Source organism: Protopterus annectens, chromosome 2.part2, assembly GCF_019279795.1.
Source record: "Protopterus annectens isolate FY-2018-M chromosome 2.part2, PAN1.0, whole genome shotgun sequence".
Taxonomy (NCBI): domain Eukaryota; kingdom Metazoa; phylum Chordata; order Ceratodontiformes; family Protopteridae; genus Protopterus; species Protopterus annectens.
The window spans coordinates 915,469,322-915,489,471 of NC_056730.1; the positions used below are offsets into that span (position 1 = coordinate 915,469,322).

General features: G+C 37.2%; 1 protein-coding gene across 1 annotated transcript in view; it reads right to left on the bottom strand.

The window, feature by feature from the left end:
• PLXNA4 (plexin A4) overlaps positions 1-20,150 on the bottom strand; it is a 2,762,645-nt gene that overhangs the window by 1,278,264 nt on the left and 1,464,231 nt on the right. Inside the window, exon 5 of the mRNA XM_044064236.1 lies at positions 16,214-16,314. Within this exon, the coding sequence (XP_043920171.1) occupies positions 16,214-16,314 (101 nt within the window). The remainder of the gene's footprint in view (positions 1-16,213; positions 16,315-20,150) is intronic.

Here is a 20,150-nt window from a genome sequence, read left to right on the forward strand (position 1 = left end):
AAAAATACTCATATACAAGGGCTTTTTCTCAGATCATTGGCAGATACTAGAAGTCATAAAACAATTGCATTACTTCATGCTTCCAAAGTAGCAATTAGTTCACCCTGAAGACAATACAGAAAACTTCCTAGAACAGACTTTGTGTCTCTAGCTGAATTGAAACCTGTCAGATAGCCTCTTTATTGCGTAGCCTATAAACTGATTTTATTTCAAATATTTTCTAAAGTTTGCTGGACTGAGGTTAATCCTCCAGTTTCCTCTAACATATACATTTAAACAGTTACAATAGTGCATGTACATTTCTGTTCTCTTCCAGAAGTGCACACTGTGGATACATTTAAGCACAAGCACTTTACAAATACCTTTTCAACACAAACATCTGCACAGAGCAGTTTGATATGCACATGACATACAGTTCTAATACATTTGTAACACAACCATCTTATATAAATTAGTTTGATCTTAAATGACATATAATTATTTACAAAATTTCAGCTAGCTGTGCTTGCAGTACCTCCTTTCATCACACCCACATTCATAGAAAATGCATTTGGCTTGTGACAGATTAAGTGTACCTTTGAGCTGTTTTCAAACCTTTGGTCCTCTGCACACATTATTAGGACAACACATGAATGCATGTGTACTTTGATTCATCTTCCTTATTGTTTATTAAATTATAGTCCTTGTTGAATACAGCACCACTTGCTAGAGTATGTTTTAAATTTGTAGTTTTGAATATTTTGCCAGTGGGTTCATAGATTCATAAATGTTTACTTAAAGCTAGCCATGCATACCAAATCTCTGACAAGTTCTAATATCCTTGATAAATGTAAGCAGGTGCTTGGGAGATGAAACATTTACACTAAGGGGACAGGAGAAGAACCATTTACATTCTGCCTGTGTACATTAAAGATATAGGTGCCCAACCAGGGAAGAGTGACCATGAAATAGTGGCAAACCACTTTGCAGTTAAGCCACGGTACAGGAGAAATTATTATTCCAGGGATAAAAATTCAAAGTGGGATAATCCAGGGTGACTCTTTGCCACTGTTGTTCTTTTGTCTTGGCATTAACCCATCAAGCTGCTTACTTACAAGACTAGGTCATGGCTATGATTTGGCTCCTAGAAAAAAACAAAGTGTAAGGGTGTGAACACCTCTCGTCTTGTTTTTATGGATGATTTAATACTGTATAGTTCATCAGATGCAGCACTGAAAACACAACTGCAAGTGGTCAAACTTTTTCAGATGATAAAAGTATGCCATTTGGCCTTGATAAACATGCAAAAGTAACTTTAAAGCAGGAAAGCTGCAGCACCAAGAAAATATCAATTCTGAGACAGGAATGTGAAATAAAGGAACTTGAGCACAGAAATATTTGGGAATTAATGAAGGATCTACAGTAAAACATGAACAAATGTGAATAAAAGTAAGGAATATTTTAGAAGACTAAAGTTAATACTGAAAACATTGTAGAACAAACTCCACTCTACAAACCAATTTGCTTGACCTGTCCTAACTCACAGTTTTAGACTGATTGACTGCCCCCGAAAAGGTGTTGGATCAGTTGGACAGAGAAACAAAAAGGATGCTTCATGCTCATCAAATGATTTATAAAAATCAGTGTATACCAAGACTATATATTCCCCATTCTGAAGGAGGTGAGGGCCTCCTTGAAATTGAAAATGATTACATGTCGAGATCTGCAATTGTAGGACTGCATACATGTCTGCTGACCTCACAAGACCGAAACATAGTGAAAGTTTGAAAACATGAGGAGAATAAGTCCCTTACTGCCTGTGTTTTTGTGGTAAGACTTTATCTGTTACTAATTTATCTGCATAGTAATACATTCTATTTACTTCTGTTATACCACATTAATCTCTAAGAAGAGTCCTAATTAATGTGTTCATTTGTTTTATCAAACTTCTAACTGTTCAGTTTTACTGACTTTCTGTAGTCTATTTCTTTCATTGACCTTCATATGTCTGTCCATCTCTTTTAAATCATTTTCTTCTAAACTGAGGGTACATTCTTTGTTCTTCATTTTCTGCAGGCATTCTATAGAAAGTTCCAGAGCATCTTCATGTCCCACATTCTCTCCAGTTTCATCCTGTGTCGTCTACTGCTCTTTCATTTGGGAAGTAACTGGCCTATCACTCCACAACATTGTCTGCGTCACAGTTGCCACAGTTTCCTGTTCCTTCCCTTGCTGTGCAACTCCATCTGAACTTTTGTACTGGTTTCCTATGGAAGGCTCCAAAGTATCTTTATATGACAACTGATCAGATGCTTCCCACTCCACTGGTTTTTCCTTACTTTGGGAATTTCTTGCTCTGTCCTGCTGAGTTAGATTTTCCACACTAAATCCTTCATTTTGCAGGTAAACCGTAACTTCAGTTTCTATTACTTTAACTTCTCCATTACTAACCTTCCTTTCTACTTTTCCTCTTTGTTTTCTTATTTTTTGTATTGTAAGATTTTCCATATCCAGATGCCTTTGCCTACATTTCTCTTCAAATATCTTTGGTGCTGCTCTTTTTGTATTAATTAGTTTGCTTTCTCCTTTGCATAAACATTGCACCATATTAAATCTTTTTTCTTTCTCATGTCCATATTTGCTCTTCAGATGTCTCCTGCTACTTCTGTTTCTCCTTACTTGGGGAAATTGTTGTTTCATCATGCTGTGATATGACCTGTTTTAGACTTTCTACACTAAATCCTTCACTTTGCAGGTATTCCTTAACTTTAACTTCTGTTTTTTTAACTTCTACTTTACCAATCTTCTGTTATACATTCCCTCATTGTGATCTTATTTTTTGTATTGTGAAATGTTCCATATCTGGATGCCTTTGCCTGTATTTCTCTTTGAATATCTTTGGAGCTACTTTTTTATATTGATTAATTTGGCTTTCTCCTTTGCATAAATATTGCACCATATCAGATCTCTCTTTCTTTCACATGTCTATATTTCTTTTTATACCTTTCAAAAATCTCTACATTTTGTTCTTTATATTTTCACACTCCCTCAGTCACTTCTTTTTCCAAATGGCCCAAGGTTTCATGATCTATATAATGTTCAGTATAGGTGGTTCCATTAACAATGAGCTCTGCACACAATTGTGTATTGCTGTTGAGGTTCCGGATAAAGGTAAAGAATGCCTTGTGGTTGACCTTAGCCTGGGAGGCCAAATTGACCTTAAATATGGCTTTGCTAGACTTTATTTGTCCTCTGAGATGTTTATTAAGTTTGATGAGAGTGTTCTTATACTGCACCTTATAACTTTTGCCATGATTTTCTTCCTTCTGTTATATAGCCTACTGATGTTGTGATTACACTGGAGTGTGGGCTTTTTCAGTTAGCTCTGTAATTCTTCATGGTGGGTGCAGCTGCCTCTATGCAGCTATTAACATGCTTGTATAGGGTTTCTGTGAACAGTTCTGCATAGGCAGCAGTATTCTCAGGGATTATGGTAGCTTGAAATTTTGCCAGGTTATCATTTAATAGTAGGAAGTTAACTTTAGAGTAGTTCCTGAATATTCCAGGGTTAGCTGGGGTTCCAGATTTTATTTTTACTTCAAAGAAGACCATTTTTGTGGTCTTGCCTTACAAAGAATACATTACACTAGGGGGGTGTGCAGCACTCTCCCATATTAGTGAGGACCAGAGCCAATAAGATTGCATCCCTCGTTGGTATATTGACAATCTGGTCCAGAGAGTTTGTGTACAAAATCCAGGAATCTTTGTGCCTATACGTTTGGTGTTGTATATGATTCCCAGTTAATAGTGGGTTAATTAAAGTCACCCATGAATATGGTACTGGATTGGATGTTCAGCCTTTCCAATATATTTAAATACATGTTATGTGTTTCCTGGGTCATAGAGGGGGACCTATAGTTTGCAAGGAAGTGGTATGTGATTTTGCCTGTGACGATTTAAACATGGAGAAGCTCAAGTGCATTGTCCTGTTTGACCAGCCTTGAGGTGTATTTATTTTTTGATGTAGATCGAGACACCTCCATGGTTAGTCCCTGTCTGCATAGCAGATGGTCTAAACATGAAGTAGGTATTAAACCCTTGCTCTTTTGGTATGCTCCCCATTAAACAAAACATATGAACAAATAATGACAAAATTACCCATTTCAGAACATTTCAATCATATTCACTCAAACTGCTGTCATTATAGTCCACTAATGTCAGTCAATATGACAATCTCAGGACAAGTAAAAGTCATCTGAATAAGATCTGTAATTAATGAAGAGGTTGTTGCTGAAACAACTTTGCATTTTTGTGCTTCATCTGCAAATTCAGTGCCTGCTGTCCTTAAAAAATAAATTGCCTATTTTACATTAAAAATGGTGTGCTGGTGATATGCAATAGGGAATGGCTGGCAAATCAACAACATATTCATAGTTACTAGGCATCTCATCCAAATGAGAGTACACTAATGAGTGTAGGTCCCCCGAAAGGTAAATTGCATATTTACATATACAAAAGGGAGTGTCAGTGTGATATGTAATAGGAAATAGCTGACAAACCAACAATAAGTTCATAATTACTAGACATATCATCCAAAGTAGGACACAGTTAGGAGTGCAGCCCTTTCCCCTGCCCATTCATGCTTATGTCAGCTATTGATATACCTGGTGTGGGAAGAGAACCCACAGGCTTCTGCATCAAAAGCATGTGTACTACCAGTTGTAGCACTGACACTAACACTGAACAATACAATTAGGAAATTATAAAATGATAGACTGCAATACTCAGTGATTTAGGGAAAACAAACAAAAAATAAATAAATTAACTAAAGAAGACCTGGCAGTTGGTGTAGAGGTTTAAGGCATTTGCTTGCTAATAATTAAGGCTCAATGTTTAACTCTGAGCAAAGTCACTTAACTAGAACTCCCTACCTAGGGGATTTCGCACACACAACTCTAAAGGATTGCACTCACTGGAATGGGAAATAGCTCTGTATATCTCACTGTGTGGCTCTGTTTACATCTCAGAATTGGGACTGGCTCTGTACATCTCTCTGTTACTGCAGATGTTCTTAATCTAAAGATTGATTTGCTTGGCTGCTCCGATGTCATACTTAAATCTCCTGTGCTTGTCCAGTGACATTGCACCCTGTTACAGTAACCTGTTGCATGCCACAGGAGTCATTCTTAAGCCCCCCTACCATCTACTGTATTAATTAACACAGTCACACTTGTCCACCCAGCATGTATTTAGCTATTTGTAGATCACTGATCTCCATTGACCTTTTTCAGACTCAGCCCAGCAGCAGGTGTCTGGTTAAGTGACTTGCTCAAAGTCACATAGTTAGGTAATGAGGGAATCAAACCTTGCACCACTGGACCACAGGAAATAGCTTGCTAACAGCTCCTTAATCATATCATCCAACTTAACAATTTGTTAGATACCTCTGGTTTGGCAGTCTGGTTGTCAAGCACTTCTCTGCCCTTATCAGTCAGACTGTGAGCTCAACTCGAACTTTGCAAGTATTTTCAAATTTTTCAAGTTTGGATCTGAATATTTTAGACTTTATATAAAGACCCAATCCATAACATCTGGAACTCCCAAGTCTCTAAGTATGGTAACTACAGAATAATCTATAAGACAAAGTCTCAACTAAGTCCAAAAGCCACTTGGTACATTATAACATCGGAAGAATCTTATTAGGAGAAGCAGGACTTACACTTGGAAAAGGTGTATTTATTCTAGCATTGGAATATACCCTTCTTGTTATTTCCATAAAAGTCACACAAAAACTGCCAGACGCTAGGAAATCATTTTGAAAAGTATGCAAATGTATTCTCAGTGAAGGGAATATCAGTGTTTGACTTTTGGAGCCATTTTAACAATACTCTGATTTTTGATCTCTCTAGCCAGGAGAGTTGCCAAACACTAACAAGAACACTAAAGCTGAAAGCCTTCACTAGACGCCACTCTGCCTCATATCAAAGTTAGCTCTCTCAATCCCACAGCATTTTTTAATGTAGCATTAAGTCTTTGTCTCACTATGGCTTTCAGATTTGGAACTTACTACAATGTAGCCTTAGTCTATCTATTTCAGTTAGTAATTTTAGTACCTTGCTACGTTCACATCTGCAAAACAAAGGATGACATAGCTGCACCATGGGTTACATAATGAAGTTCTTTACTGATGTCTTCCCATTATTTGTATAATACATTTTTAAAAAATCTGAAGAAACAAGTTCTCATTAAAGCATTGATGTATAAATATGTGCTGTATACAAATGTTGTATCAACTGTGGTTTCCTCTGTTTAATACTGATATGCATACAACACTGTATTTTCATTTGTTTAATGTTCCAACATGTTAGGACTAAAGAAGAGTCCCCTGATGCACATTACCTTAAAAATAAATAAGTAAAATGAATGTTGTGTCTTTCGGCTTTTCTCGGTTAGGGGTCGCCACAGCGGAACTCTGGTCCGCTAATGATTGACAGTAGATTTTTACATGCTGAGTTGCCGACCCTGATGCACAACCTTCAACAAAGGTATGCCCATTCACGCATGTCCCACACACAGAAGACGTTCTAACTGAGAATCGAACAGGACAACATCTTACTGTGAGGCGACAACGCTACCGCAGCACCACCACTGCAGTAAATAAAATGAATAATAATATAAAATGAATAATAATAATAATACAGCAGTCAAAGCCAGAAGGGGCACAAGTTTTGTATTGTGGTTACCTTGTTCTAACAGCATAACAGAATTCCATTATTGATTTTAATACTGCTTTCCTTATTTATCACCTCAAAAGTACATTTCTTATACAAAAACTCATACAATAATTAATCTATCTGTTTCACTAAGATTTTAGTCCTACCATATGCTCTGCAAATCTTGCACAATGAAACAGAGCAGTAAGTTTTAAAAGTATAAAAAACAATACTTGCACAAGCTCCTCTCAGCTTTTTCAGTCCCCCCAAAAAATGAAAAACAAAAATTCCCATTAGAAACAGAATGTTCATTTATGTGCTGTGCAATTCAATACAATTGTTACTAAAAAAATTAAACTTCTTTATACAAACTCTTTTATTTACAATAAAGTAAGAATAGATTACATGCTACGCTACACTGGAGACAAACCACTAGCACTGAGCAATGAGGTAAGTCAGCTGGTACAAGGATACAGAATGCCTGAACTAGATTTTTTTTAAGACTAAAGCACATCCATTAAACTCATGATGCTAAAAATTAAGCATGACTAATCTTTAGTTGCCAGCAATATTTTACATTCCTTTCATGATGTAACTGTGACCTTGACTTTCACCTCAGATGGCCAGCTGCCTGCATCGCAGGCAAAAGCGAGTGCCAGGGCCTCCTCTGACCCTGGAGGTCTGTTGCACAGCTCAGACCCCTCTCTTTACTTTACACCACCTAAAAGATTGATGACAGTATAACGAGGCTGGGTAGCTGCCTGACTATTGTAGCTGGTCAAAGCAGGGGGGATGGAGGGAGGGGTGGTGGAAGAGTGAAAGTAGAAGGAAAGGTGTGTCTAGCATGCCCCTCCCCATTGAACCAAGCCCACTCCATAGAGCACAAGAAAATTATCAATGTATTTGTAGCAAATTGAGTGACTCAATTTTATAAAAGTAAAACTAGGACAGGCATTTAAGAAATCAATTCTGGGGTCCTTGCACCTCTCTTGACATGGAAAACATAAGATGAAACTAGAGAGGTAGGTCTCATCTGTGTCAGTAGAGCTTAGCACAGTGCTGAGGAACAGTAAGGACCATAGGTGCATTCAGCAGTGTCCGGTGAGCAGATGTTCTTTTACTGGAAACAATGTAACAATATGCTCATTCACTCCGTTAAGTCAGAAATGGATTATAAGCCTGTTGTAGCCTATGACATTTAGAAGTAAGTAGCACCACAAGGTGAAATCTTAATGCCACTTGCCACTTCTTCCTACCATATGACCAAAAAGTAGTACTGTGGATGGTCCATCGTTTTGCCTCTAAAAATGTCTCCAATTAAACAAACGCTCTTACAGAAGAAGTAAATTATGATGTGCTTTCACCTTTATGGTGTTTACTCCAAGGAACTGAGTAAGTTGTGAAACTCATTTAAAACGTAAGCTGCCTGTTCAAATGCAATTTGTTCAGTAGTACAAAACATTGTACTGTCACTGACGAGTAGTAATGCTGAATGTTTTGAATCAAGACTTGATTTGATTTTCTAAGTCCACTGAAATTTTGCACTCAAGAGATCATGACAGAAGATTTGTTGTTTGTTCTAGTCATTCTTAGTGTGGCTTATTTTACAAGTTAACATAATGTCCGAGAGAATTGTACCTTTCCTGGAGTGACTGTGCTTTATCCAATGAGCCTTCTAAACTTAAAGTGAACTGGTCATGTGAACAAACTTTTCACTATATCTTTTTCTAGGTGAGAAGCTAGACCGACAGACTGTATAAAAAAAAAAAAAAAAAAAAAAAACACAATTTAAATTGCTGTAGTCCATATTGCTACAGGGAATTTGTGTTTTTTCTGAAATTTTTTTAGTTAAAGCTCAATGCTTTTTTTGCAGTCCTTTTTCTTATCAGAAGTTAAACTACATTTGTACCTCTACCTGTTTCTTTCCTTATTTGCTCTCATCGCATTTCAGTTCAAATATTTTCCCTGTACTGTGATTAGCAGCTCCTGGGAGTTTCCTGCTATCTGAAGGTCAGCTAGTTGCACACCACTTGCTGTTGACACCAGATCAGATGGTTATAGGTTTGGGTCCCACAACAGATATTTTCATTCATGTTGCACCACAGCCACAATCATGCAGTATGGAGAGAGCACGGCCCTTATGGGAGCTGATATAATGGATAAGGAGTTTACTTTGCAGTCACAAACCATGGAATTTGATTCTTATCTCTGAATGGAAACTAGCTAGTTTTAAAATGGCCTACTACTTGCCTGTGAACTTTAATGTTTTGGGTTTGTAGCTCAGGGGTTAGGGCACTGGTCTAGTAAACATGGGGTCATGAATTCAAATCTCATCAAGGCCTCTGCTTGTCCTTCAAAATGTCTTAAGGCAAATGGGGAAGTACATGACTTTTGCTCTGGATCCCTTACTTAAAGGTCCTAATGCATTTCCAATGTAATGGAAGTCCCTCAATTTTGGGCTCGGGTTTGGTAAAATGATTAAGGTGTTCATCTCATTGATACAAGGTACAGGATTTTATTCTCACCTCAGAGGAAAATTACCTAGGCTTAAAATGGTCCAAAAGGACCGCTAGTACTTACCTATGAACTTATGAAGTACATTTATCAGGACAATAGATAATATTTGATGGAGTTTAAACCATGTGTTTTAGAAGTTAACATCATTAAAATGTGTTTGTAAACATCATTGCTATTTATTAAAGTAAAAGCCAGTAGACCTGAGAAATATGTACATATAATAAGATGGTTACTTCTGAAGTAGTAATGGTAAAACATTAGTCCAATCTCAAACCAACTGTTGAGAAAAACAAAAAGCGCAGACGTGCAGTGTAAACTGGCATTCGTCACCAACGTGGGGTTCAAACAAGTATCCATCTAAAGGGGAGCAAGAATTTGCAGTATTCACATTCAAGTTCCATAGGGTGCAGGACAATTCTGGCCAAATATAGGCACTAGGAATAAATAAAAAAATTGCTGAAGACTTTTTTTTTGGGGGGGGTGACTGTCCTACAAGCTCCATGACTGAGGTTCCTGTTTCAGCAACACATGTGGGGTTCAGTTCTAACTTTCATTAACTATTTTTGATAAGTATTACATGTTTTCACATCCATCTTGGCATTCTGTGGGGGCTCCTGTTTTCTTCTACTTCCTGAAAATGAGATGGTTGAATTAATCACTTCCTTGAAAGTCTTAAAAGCTGCCTACAGAAATGCACATGGCCTGGGTCACAGATGGTAAGTTCCACAGTGCACAAGCACATTACATTTTTCAACAAAATAAAATACTCAGATGCACTTAACACTACATTCTCCAAAAAGCAAATCTTACTCAGCTTTCCATACAGAATATCCATATCATTTTTAGCGTCCCTGGACCCCAGAATAAATACTTGTTAAAGGTGCTGGACTTAAGATAGTACAAAATGCTGCTATATTTATTCATTTCTACTTTATCACCTCTAAAACAGTACTAGATTTCCCAGTTCTGCTCAATGCCTTTATTGCTAAACACCAACGTATTAATCTTATCTGTGTACTGTACATATAATGATGTCATCACTATAAGCTAGCACCCCCTTAATGCACCTGGAACTGGAGACTCGCTCTCAGACAGTATGATGATTTACTACTTTCCTTACATGGTGTTCCCTTCAAAAGCAAATACAAAGGCCTAAGCAGATATCCTTGTCCTAATGCATCTCTCAGATTAATAGGACAGTTTCACAGTCTTTAATTAAAACCCAAACAATGGTGCTATGAATCATTCATCTAGAAACCACATATATTGTAGTGAAATAATAGAAAAAACATCTAACAGATAACCTCAATAAATGCAGCATACACATCCAAATGCAGTGCTTTGAAACTTTTACATTTCATATATAACTCTGAAAATTTTGAGCTAAACCCTTCAAAATAGTTATTTAAATATCTGTAACACACCTGGTAATTAAGATGAAGACTGGAACAAGGCTGGAACAACAGAAAAGAATCAGGCTGTCATAAAAAAAAATCTCAGGCATGTTGTACAAAATGTATTATAGCTTTCACACTGCAGACTGAATGCGAATTACCTATCCTTTTTCACCCTTTTTAAATTCATAATGCATTTTTAAGGTCAGAATGTTTAAGTGGTTGGAAGTCCAAGACTACTTCAACATGATAGGTGAGATTAATAAAATCCAGTCTTAATGAAAAATAAAATTAATTTTGCATCAAATCTTTTTGGAAAGAATAACAATCTTTTAAGTGCACGTACTGCCATAACACCTGAATTCTGAGTGATAACAGTCTTAACTGGTAGATTTGTATTTGGGTAATATCAGTGCTCAATGAACAGTGAAATGACTAACCCCAATGGGGGAGGTCAACAATTTCTCTTGTTATCACTGTTAAAATGGCACAGAAGGTTGTGTGTAGCATTTGCCTGCTGCAAAGAAAATCTCTGATTCTCTGATTTTCTTGTCAGCAAAATGCATGTTGTCTTGTTTATTTATTGATACTTTACTGACTGTGTTAGTCCCACTAGGCTAGTACCTCATTTCAAGGGAGACCCGAGGTGGTATATGTACTTCTAGGGGAAATTTGGCCAGGACATCAAGTCAATTCCCCAACTCCTTTCCATAGGTACAATGGGGTCTTCCACATCCACCTGAACTACCACCAACTCAAGCAAATGGGGCTTCAGTTTAATATCTCACCTGAAGGATGGCACACTCAGGGGTGCAGCACCCCTTTTATGCTGCACTACACTGTCAGCAATTGACCTACCTGCCTTCTGCTCCAAAGGTGTGTGTGCTACCTGATGTGTCAGTGAAACTTCTCTCATGTATTACTACTCTGAGCTAAGCAATGCAATGAAGTACAGTGAAATATTAATAGGGTGACACCATACTACTTTGAACCAGGTAATGTAAGGAATGCTTTTCCACAAATACAAGTGCATAATTAGTTGGAAAAATAATACCCTGCATTATTTTGTTGGTAATAAAGATACCAACTAAAGAAACTGCACTACAAATCATGGGGAAGGATTCAGAGAAAATATAATCATGATGATATTAGGGCTTCAGTGGGGAGCTCAGTCACTTTGCCAATAAGCTGTGATCCAAAGATATGAAAGAACCTCAATCAACAAAAGCTCAGCAGTGACACAATAGTATATCACTGAATCAAACAATGCACAGTTACAAATAACCATGCTAGTGTTCCTCTACTAACCCAATGGTAGTTTTGCACCTGTAAATGCACAAACACATGCACACATATGCACACACATCATCTAAAAAGTTGCTCTTGGCAAAAAGATTGAATATAAAATGAATTTTTCATTTTATGTTAAGGTTGAATTACATTAATCTCAACACCCACAGCATTGCAGTACTTAGCTGCTGTGTTGTTACACCCAGAGCACTGAATATTTAGCTGCTGTGTTGTTACACACAGAGCATTGCAGTACTTAGCTGCTGTGTTGTTACACAGCATTGCAGTACTTAGCTGCTATGTTGTTACACACAGATCACTGAATATTTAGCTGCTGTGTTGTTACACACAGAGCATTGCAGTACTTAGCTGCTGTGTTGTTACACACAGAGCATTGCAGTACGTAGCTGCTGTGTTGTTACACAAAGAGCATTGAATACTTAGCTGCTGTGTTGTTACACACAGAGGATTGCAGTACTTAGTTGCTGTGTTGTTACACACAGAGCATTGAGTACTTATCTGCTGTGTTGTTAATCAACCCACCCATCCCAGATACAACAATAAGTATATGCTGTCAACAGCTGGTATCACACTTTTCTTTTTTTTTTGACTCACTGTAATGCACTTTTTCATTCCTGGCAAAATCTCAAGGTAAGCAAAGGTAGCTAATTTGCATTGACCACACCCCCATACTGTCACATTTACCTGCCGTTTTCTTCATCATTGTTAATGCAGAACTACAGTCCTGAGCTTTCTTACCACCATAGTAGTACAGAAGTCTGGAGACTAATATCTGAAATTTTCAGTGTGTGCTGTGTGTTTCAGAATTCTGAGGAAAATATTTAAAGTTTTAGCAACAAATCATACATATTTGTTTCTGAAATGTTTGTATGCATGTGTGTGTGTTATTTTATTCATTTCAATTTGTATAAGACAGTAGGTAGAAGTGTCCTTTCAAGGGGTACTCTACAAGTACTGTTTCACAGAGTAACATTTGAACATAATATATGACACAAGATAAAACATATGAGAAGAAATATAAAGTGTAGCAGAATTATATGCATATATGGCTTAAGGTGCGTCACAATTATACAGCATTATAAAATTTATAATCAATTTATGCTTGAAAATTTCATTGCAAAGTGCATAAAAACCAATTTCTTTCTACAGCTACAATGACTGACATATTTTGTGAAGAATTACATTTAAGTACTACAGAGAGATTTGATTCTGAGTGTCAGGCAATTATCTGCAGCTATGCAGTGTTGAGTCTCACAAATCTAACCAACATACCTGACCATCTGAACTCAGGTCACGGGCACCTGAAAATGGATTTATGGCACAAATTTTAGGTCAAGAGCCAGGCTTATCAGCTAAAAAGCAGTATTCACTTTCTAAGAAATATTAATCCTAACCTGCTTTAGTTTCCCGAGTAATACATTTTTACAATAGTGTTTTATTTTATTTATTTTTAGATATGAAGAATTTAGGTTCTAAACTATTGCTGATTTTTTTTTCAGTTTTCTTTTTCTGTTGTGAAGAGTCTGCTAGAAGTCTTTTACTTTAAATAAGGTTATAAGGTTACTTTTTGCTTTTTGTATTTTACTTTCATGCTTTGCACAAGTCCATCACTTTAAGCTATGGTACAGATACCAGTGATATTCAACATTATGAAAAAAAAAAAAACAAAAAGAAAAAACAGGCCAGGTCACCCCTGATTTAAAGAACAACAGCACACCTCTTCAGAGAAGCTGCACTCTGGTACAAGCAAAATTAAATTTTGTAGATGACTACAGTAATTTTCTTAGTATTTCTTACCTTCAATTGTTTTTTTTTTTTCAGTATCTTCATACCAAAATGTAAATTCATGCTGCAAAATATTAAAAAAAAAAAAACACTGACAGACTTTAACTGTCCGATTTTACTTACTCATTCACAGACATTATGTGAGCCATAAGTTTTATCTCTTAGCTTTAGAGTTCATGGGAGCAGCAATCATAACCTTAGAGTTCCTAAAGGTTGGTTTCTAAATGTCAAAGTAGATTTTTCACATCTGTTTGTTGAGGCTCTCATTATCATCTTGTTTTATTATGAAAATGTGACAGTTACAACCTACACACTGTAATCACCGACCTTTTTGACAGCTGCTGTATAAAGGTCATTGCAAATTATGGCAAAAGGTTATCTATGGTTATCTATATGTTTGATTAAGTCATATTTTGGCAAATAATGATAGGATGAGCCCAAGTCAATGAATGTAAGTTTTGCAATGCTGCAATTCGTTACATCAAGAAAGGGGGTTTCGGAAAAAGTTACACTGCATGAGTATTTTTAACCGAATTGGATTCATTTAACTGTGGTTCACTATAAAGTTAATTAGTCTGATGAAATGCACCAAATGAAGTTACGCCAAAAAATACCAATTTGCAATTAATTCCAGATTATTATGAACAAATACATTTTGCTGTCCACAAAGCCTAATGACAAACAGAATTATTTTGTTGTAGTTGTTTTAACATGAGAATAATGCATGGATTTACCTGGAAATATACTTGGTCTCATCTACAGTTTCTCTTTTCTTATATATAATACACTCAGGAGTAAACAATACTGCTGAGAGGGAATCAGTATCTGGGTTTCAAGGCATCTTCTGCCCCAATATTGATGGACCTTACTGCACATACACAAGTTGAATGGTATCAGATGTACTCATTTCATGGAACTGAACATCTTCTGTAACCTAAACAGAACTGTTCGGAGAGATAGGTACATTTCTCAGAGGTAATTTCTCCTCTGAACCAGACTCCCCTCCATGTGAAACAAATTTCATCCCTGTCCTGATTCAGGCACAACCTAGAACTATGGATGAGAAGGAGAAAATTAACCACAGGACTGCCCCCCTGTGCTGCTTATGAACAGACGCTGAACGTAAATGCTCTTCCTACACCATGGTACCTATAAACACTAAATAGTATTCCCTAGAAGTAATCGCTATCTCACCTAGAACTAATCACTGTCCTATGGGGAGTATATAAATATAGACTGTGAATCTAAGCATGAGTAATTTTAATCAATGGGATGATCATCTAGGCTGAAATGGCACAAGGATGGTTAGCCTAGTATTAACCTATGAACCTACTATGGCTTGTGGTTATTTCCCACTCAGCACAGTGCCCTTTGTAATATCAATGAAAAACTAAGTTGTCATAACACAATATGGAAAAGCGTCTCTTTACTGTTTTCTGCTGCTTCCTTCCATGGCCCATTAAAATCATGACTGAGTGTCAGCCTATCTCCCAGATCAATTCTTATTCCTTCTGTTACATGAATCCTGTGATGCAGTTTGGTATAGCAGAGCTCTTTCACTATCAGTTTAATGATGAAGGCTGTCCACAATGCTATTAAGAAATCCCTTTGATGACTTACAGTTGTATTAAGGTAAAAAACATGCTGGCCACTGCACCCACAAAACCCACTCCTTCTTTAAATACTTTTCCTTTTGGAAGATGGCAAAGACCAACTATAATACCAAATTCTATTCCCAGAAATGAAATCCAAGTTCAAGGCCTTATTGTCTGCCAGCTAAATTCTACATGCTCTCCACTGAAGCTGTGAAGGGCTTTTTGACATTCACTTAGCTGGTACCTGTCTCTTGGACACAACTAGTACCACAACTGCTGAATATCTCAAAAAGTGCACATATCCTGAGCACATTTGCATGCACATGCTCGCCAATAATTACCATGGAGTTTAATCCACAGCAGATACTGAAGTTGTAAACGTATGGCTACTACTATTACTACACTGAAAAAAGCAACCCTCACCACACTGCAGGTGAATTGGAGACCTTTTGGTTTCTATGCCTATCCATCTGCTAAAAATGGCAATCTGTGGAACTGGGAACAAAATGATTTATTTTAAATGTATTCCCTACCCACTATACAATCCAATGCACCTAGCAGATGGGTGTAAAGCCTTAAGTGCCAGTGCATCTAGTTTTCTTTTTTTTAACATTTATCATATATACTGTGGTCGTTAGTAAGGGCCATTAAGTGTATGCATTAAGCATTACCTGAATTAGTAAATCCAAGTTAAGTATCATACAGCACACCTGAAATAAACAATTTGCTTCCATAACAACTCTCCTGTGTTTGTATGGTGTATGTTTAATACTTATAAGGCAGTTGAAACAGCAGTGTTTTTGTACTCACTATCTACAAACCATTGACAATTGACTTTTGTAAATGTGAAGCAGACTTTTTTCTTTCTTAAAATATATTACATTTAACAGGGGTTAAAAAAATAGTTTCTTTTACTCACTTGTTGTGAAGCACACACCATCCACAGTGGGGGTCTCCAGAGCCGAGGCAGTCAGTGCACGTCTTATACTGTTCACACATCTCTACAGGTACCCGTGTTAGCTGCGAGGAAATAAGATAGGTATAAATAACAGACAGATTTTTCATTCAGCATTCTTTCAGTACTATATTAACAAGTCTTTGATGATTCAGGGAACTCATTTTCACCACCACAGCCTCTCCCACAGTAAGCAGTCCCCACTGAATAAAACTTGCTTTTGGGCTTTCCCAAAGATGCATCACTGGGAAGTCCTGAAGGAAATGTTACACACCTACTCAAATGAGGGTAAGCAGTCTTTGGGCATTTTTATCCATAAGCAGTTTAAATGGAATGACACATTTTATGGTGTCCAGTGTTAAAACACCATCTGCCTAATCAGCAGCACTGACTCCAAGGCACAGCATGAAAAATGTACAAGTAGTTAAGTACTTTGGAACATGAAAATGACAGAGCTTGCCTATGAGTTACATTTCTATACGTTTTTGGTACATTCATCTTAGAACATCCTTTGTTTTCTGGTTTATTTTGCAGAATTATTTTTCTCGGCTACACAGCTCTAGCAAAACATGACATTATAGGATGCATACTATTCTATTATTTTGAAGAAAGTTTAACAAGTAGAAATCAACACTTAGGCTTAATACTTTATATTTTATGCAGGGTATTGGTTGTTTGATTACCAACATTTTTAGTGGAAGACCATTAATTTAAGACTGACTGACTGGAAAGAACTCAGGAAAAAAAGACGAAACACATGTTCTTTTAGGGGGTGCAATGCCCACCAACACACATACACACACACATAAAGCATGTCCTCTACAACTGCACAGTTATTATATCTGACTCTACTGTCATGAAACCTCAGATGAAAACATGTAATATGTAAAGGAGTGTACATTTCATCAAAAGTCCATTTGGTCAAAGATTCTCAACCATCTGGAATTTGAAGTAAATCGTCATCAATCAGTGCTAAAAGTATTGAATCAGAACTTGATCTTCTAAATTCATTAACATTGCAGATTATAAGTCATAACCTCAAAATGCTTTTCAGCAGCTTGATGTAGGATTCATTGGGGAACAATAACAAGTTTATAGCATGATATCTACTAAAAAGCAAAACTTCCACTGTAGACAACAAATAACACTGCAGTGAAACACTAACGGACATGTGAGTGACATGTTAAGAGCTGCAGGACAAACATGCTCATACTAACAAACTTCATCCCCAGGTTTAATACCTTGTATTAAGAGAAATCTGACTGCAGCGACCATACAAACTTGCATCCCCAGGTTTAATACCCTGTATTAAGAGAAATCTGACTGCAGTGACCAAAAGTATACTTAGATTTCCAATGCTGCCTCTTTCTCACTTAAATTTTCTTTGCACATTTTACAATAAGGCACTACTATAATGTGCACATGTTGTGGCTTATTTTATTTTTGTCCAATGTGCAGAAAGAAGCCATCATTACATGATTCAGAATAATTTTACTTGTGATTAAGTGATTAGTGAATTATACCCCAATGTGGCCTTCAGAAAATTTACAACATTTTAGACAGTTTTGGTCAGTTACTGGAACTCTTCTGACAGATATAGAATTGCCTCTATTGTAATTTCTCTAACTGTGTGTGTGTGTGTGTGTGTGTGTGTGTGTGTGTGTGTGTGTGTATGTGTACACACATGGCTGTGATTTTTGTGCTCATTTCGTTGTTTGTTTTGAATATCAAATACCGATATCAATGAACACATGGGTTTTTTTACTGTGTTTTTACATTTAGTTTTCAAATTCAAATACAAGTACAACAAATGGACCAGGCTGATGCATTTTAATTTTCCATAATTGTAAACAGTGTAAAACAAGAAAATATCCCTTACAATCATGATAGCAATATAATTTACCACTATATTACACTTAAAGATGTGTGTTACAGGACTGTACCATTCTTTGCTTAATCTATGTAAGCACATACTGACACACAGATATGCATGCTCATTTTTATCACCTCACAGTTGCAGGCAGAGCACCTTAAAAGTGGATCATATCTCTGCAGCAATAATTTTTTGATCTTGGTGTCTCAAGTAGAACACCTTGAAACTGGATCATTTTAGAAATAAGAATGAACTAAAGACTTCTCAGCCCTGCAGAATGCTTCTGTTTCTTGTTGGGGGGGGGGGGGTGTCAGTAGTGTTACTGCTATACACGTTTCTGCAAGACACATTATGATTTTACTACCATTTATTTATTTATTTTATTTATTCCAGTTTGATGACTGGGGAGGTCCACTAGGCTCATGGAGCCCGTTTTCAGTGGAGGCCCGGGGAGAAAAGCTCTGCAATACATAGTTTAGTTACAAGAATTATTACGAAGAATAATTGCTTTACAAACTTTAAAAACAGGTAGAATTCAGAAGAAGAAAGCAGTTACAATTTCATTTGGGCAAGAAAGGCAGGCACACAGCATCAGGGCTACATATTACAGATTTGTAATTTATAATATCCACACTTGAGTGTGAGGTTAGCTTGATGTGAAAATTAGCCAGGAGTATAAGTAGAGGAGAGCTTATGGGGGGAAGAGTACTTTTGCATTTCCTGTTTGAATAAAGACAGGAATGTAGTTGAGTTTTAAAGTTTTCAAAGTTGTCACAGGTCCTTAGAGAAGAAGGGAGATAATTCCATGTTTTAGCTAAGGAGAAGGATAGCAGAAGCTGACCAGCAGGACGATTGGGTTTGTGGATGGAGATTAGGTTTTGGTGGGTAGATCTAAGGGTTCTGTGGTGTGTATATGGTAGTAGAATATTGGTTAGTGCAGGGCACGTGGTAGGCTGGAACAATAATCTGTGGGCTGTGGTGATTTCGAGATAGTCTAGATGGTTGGGGAGTGCAAGCCAATTTATTGAATGAAGGGAAGAACAATGATGGGAGGAGGATTTGGCTTTGGTTGCAAATTTGGAGATTTTATTGTAACAGACTTCCAGTTTGGAGGAGAGAGTGGCACATAAGTTGGTAAGTAGAGGAGCACCGTACAGGAGAGAGGGTAGTAGATAGGTAGTGGCTAGAGTTAGTCTGGGGGAAGGAGAGTGGGAGTGGCTGTTTCTGTAGTGAACCAAGTTTTATATGGGTTTTCTTAATGTTTTTCTGGATGTGAGTATTGAATTTCAGATGTTTGTTAATGGTAACACCAAGATGTTTGGCAAAGGGAACAATCTCTATGGTAGAGTTGTTTTGGTTGATAATTTGGAGTGAGTTTTTATCAATAGGGGACATTTTGGAGGGGGAAAATAGAAGGATTTTGGATTTGTTGGCATTTAGTGAGAGGTGATTTTGGAGCATCCAATTTTCGGTGGTTGAGAAAGCAGTTTGTGTCACTGATTGGAGCTCAGCTAGGTTAGAAGCACAGCAAATTAAAGTAGAATCACCTGCATATTGCACAATTCTGGTGTTGGGTATGGCTTTGTGAAAGTCGTTAATAAAGATGTTGAATAGCACTGGGCCAAGTATGGATCATTGTCCCCATTTTACAGCCTGCGACCTGTCTGAAAGAAAGCTGGAGAACCAGGAAAGGGTCTTGTGGGAGAGATTAAGATTAGAAAGATGGTTTAGGAGGTGAGTATGGGAGATGGTATTGAATGCTTTGGATAAATCCAGTAGAATTGTAGATACTATTTTACAAGACTCACGGGTGAGATTTACAGTGTGCAAGAAGGAGAGAAGGACAGTGTTGGTACTGTGTGCTGGACGGCAGCCGTGGTGGGTGGGAGTGATTAGCTGGTGTTTGGTTAGGAATGGCATGAGCTGAAGGTGGATGAATTTTTCAAGAAGTTTAGAGATTGGGAAGAGGACAGCTATGGGGCAGAAATTTGAGACACTATTGTTTTTGCCACCCTTATGAAGAGGTAG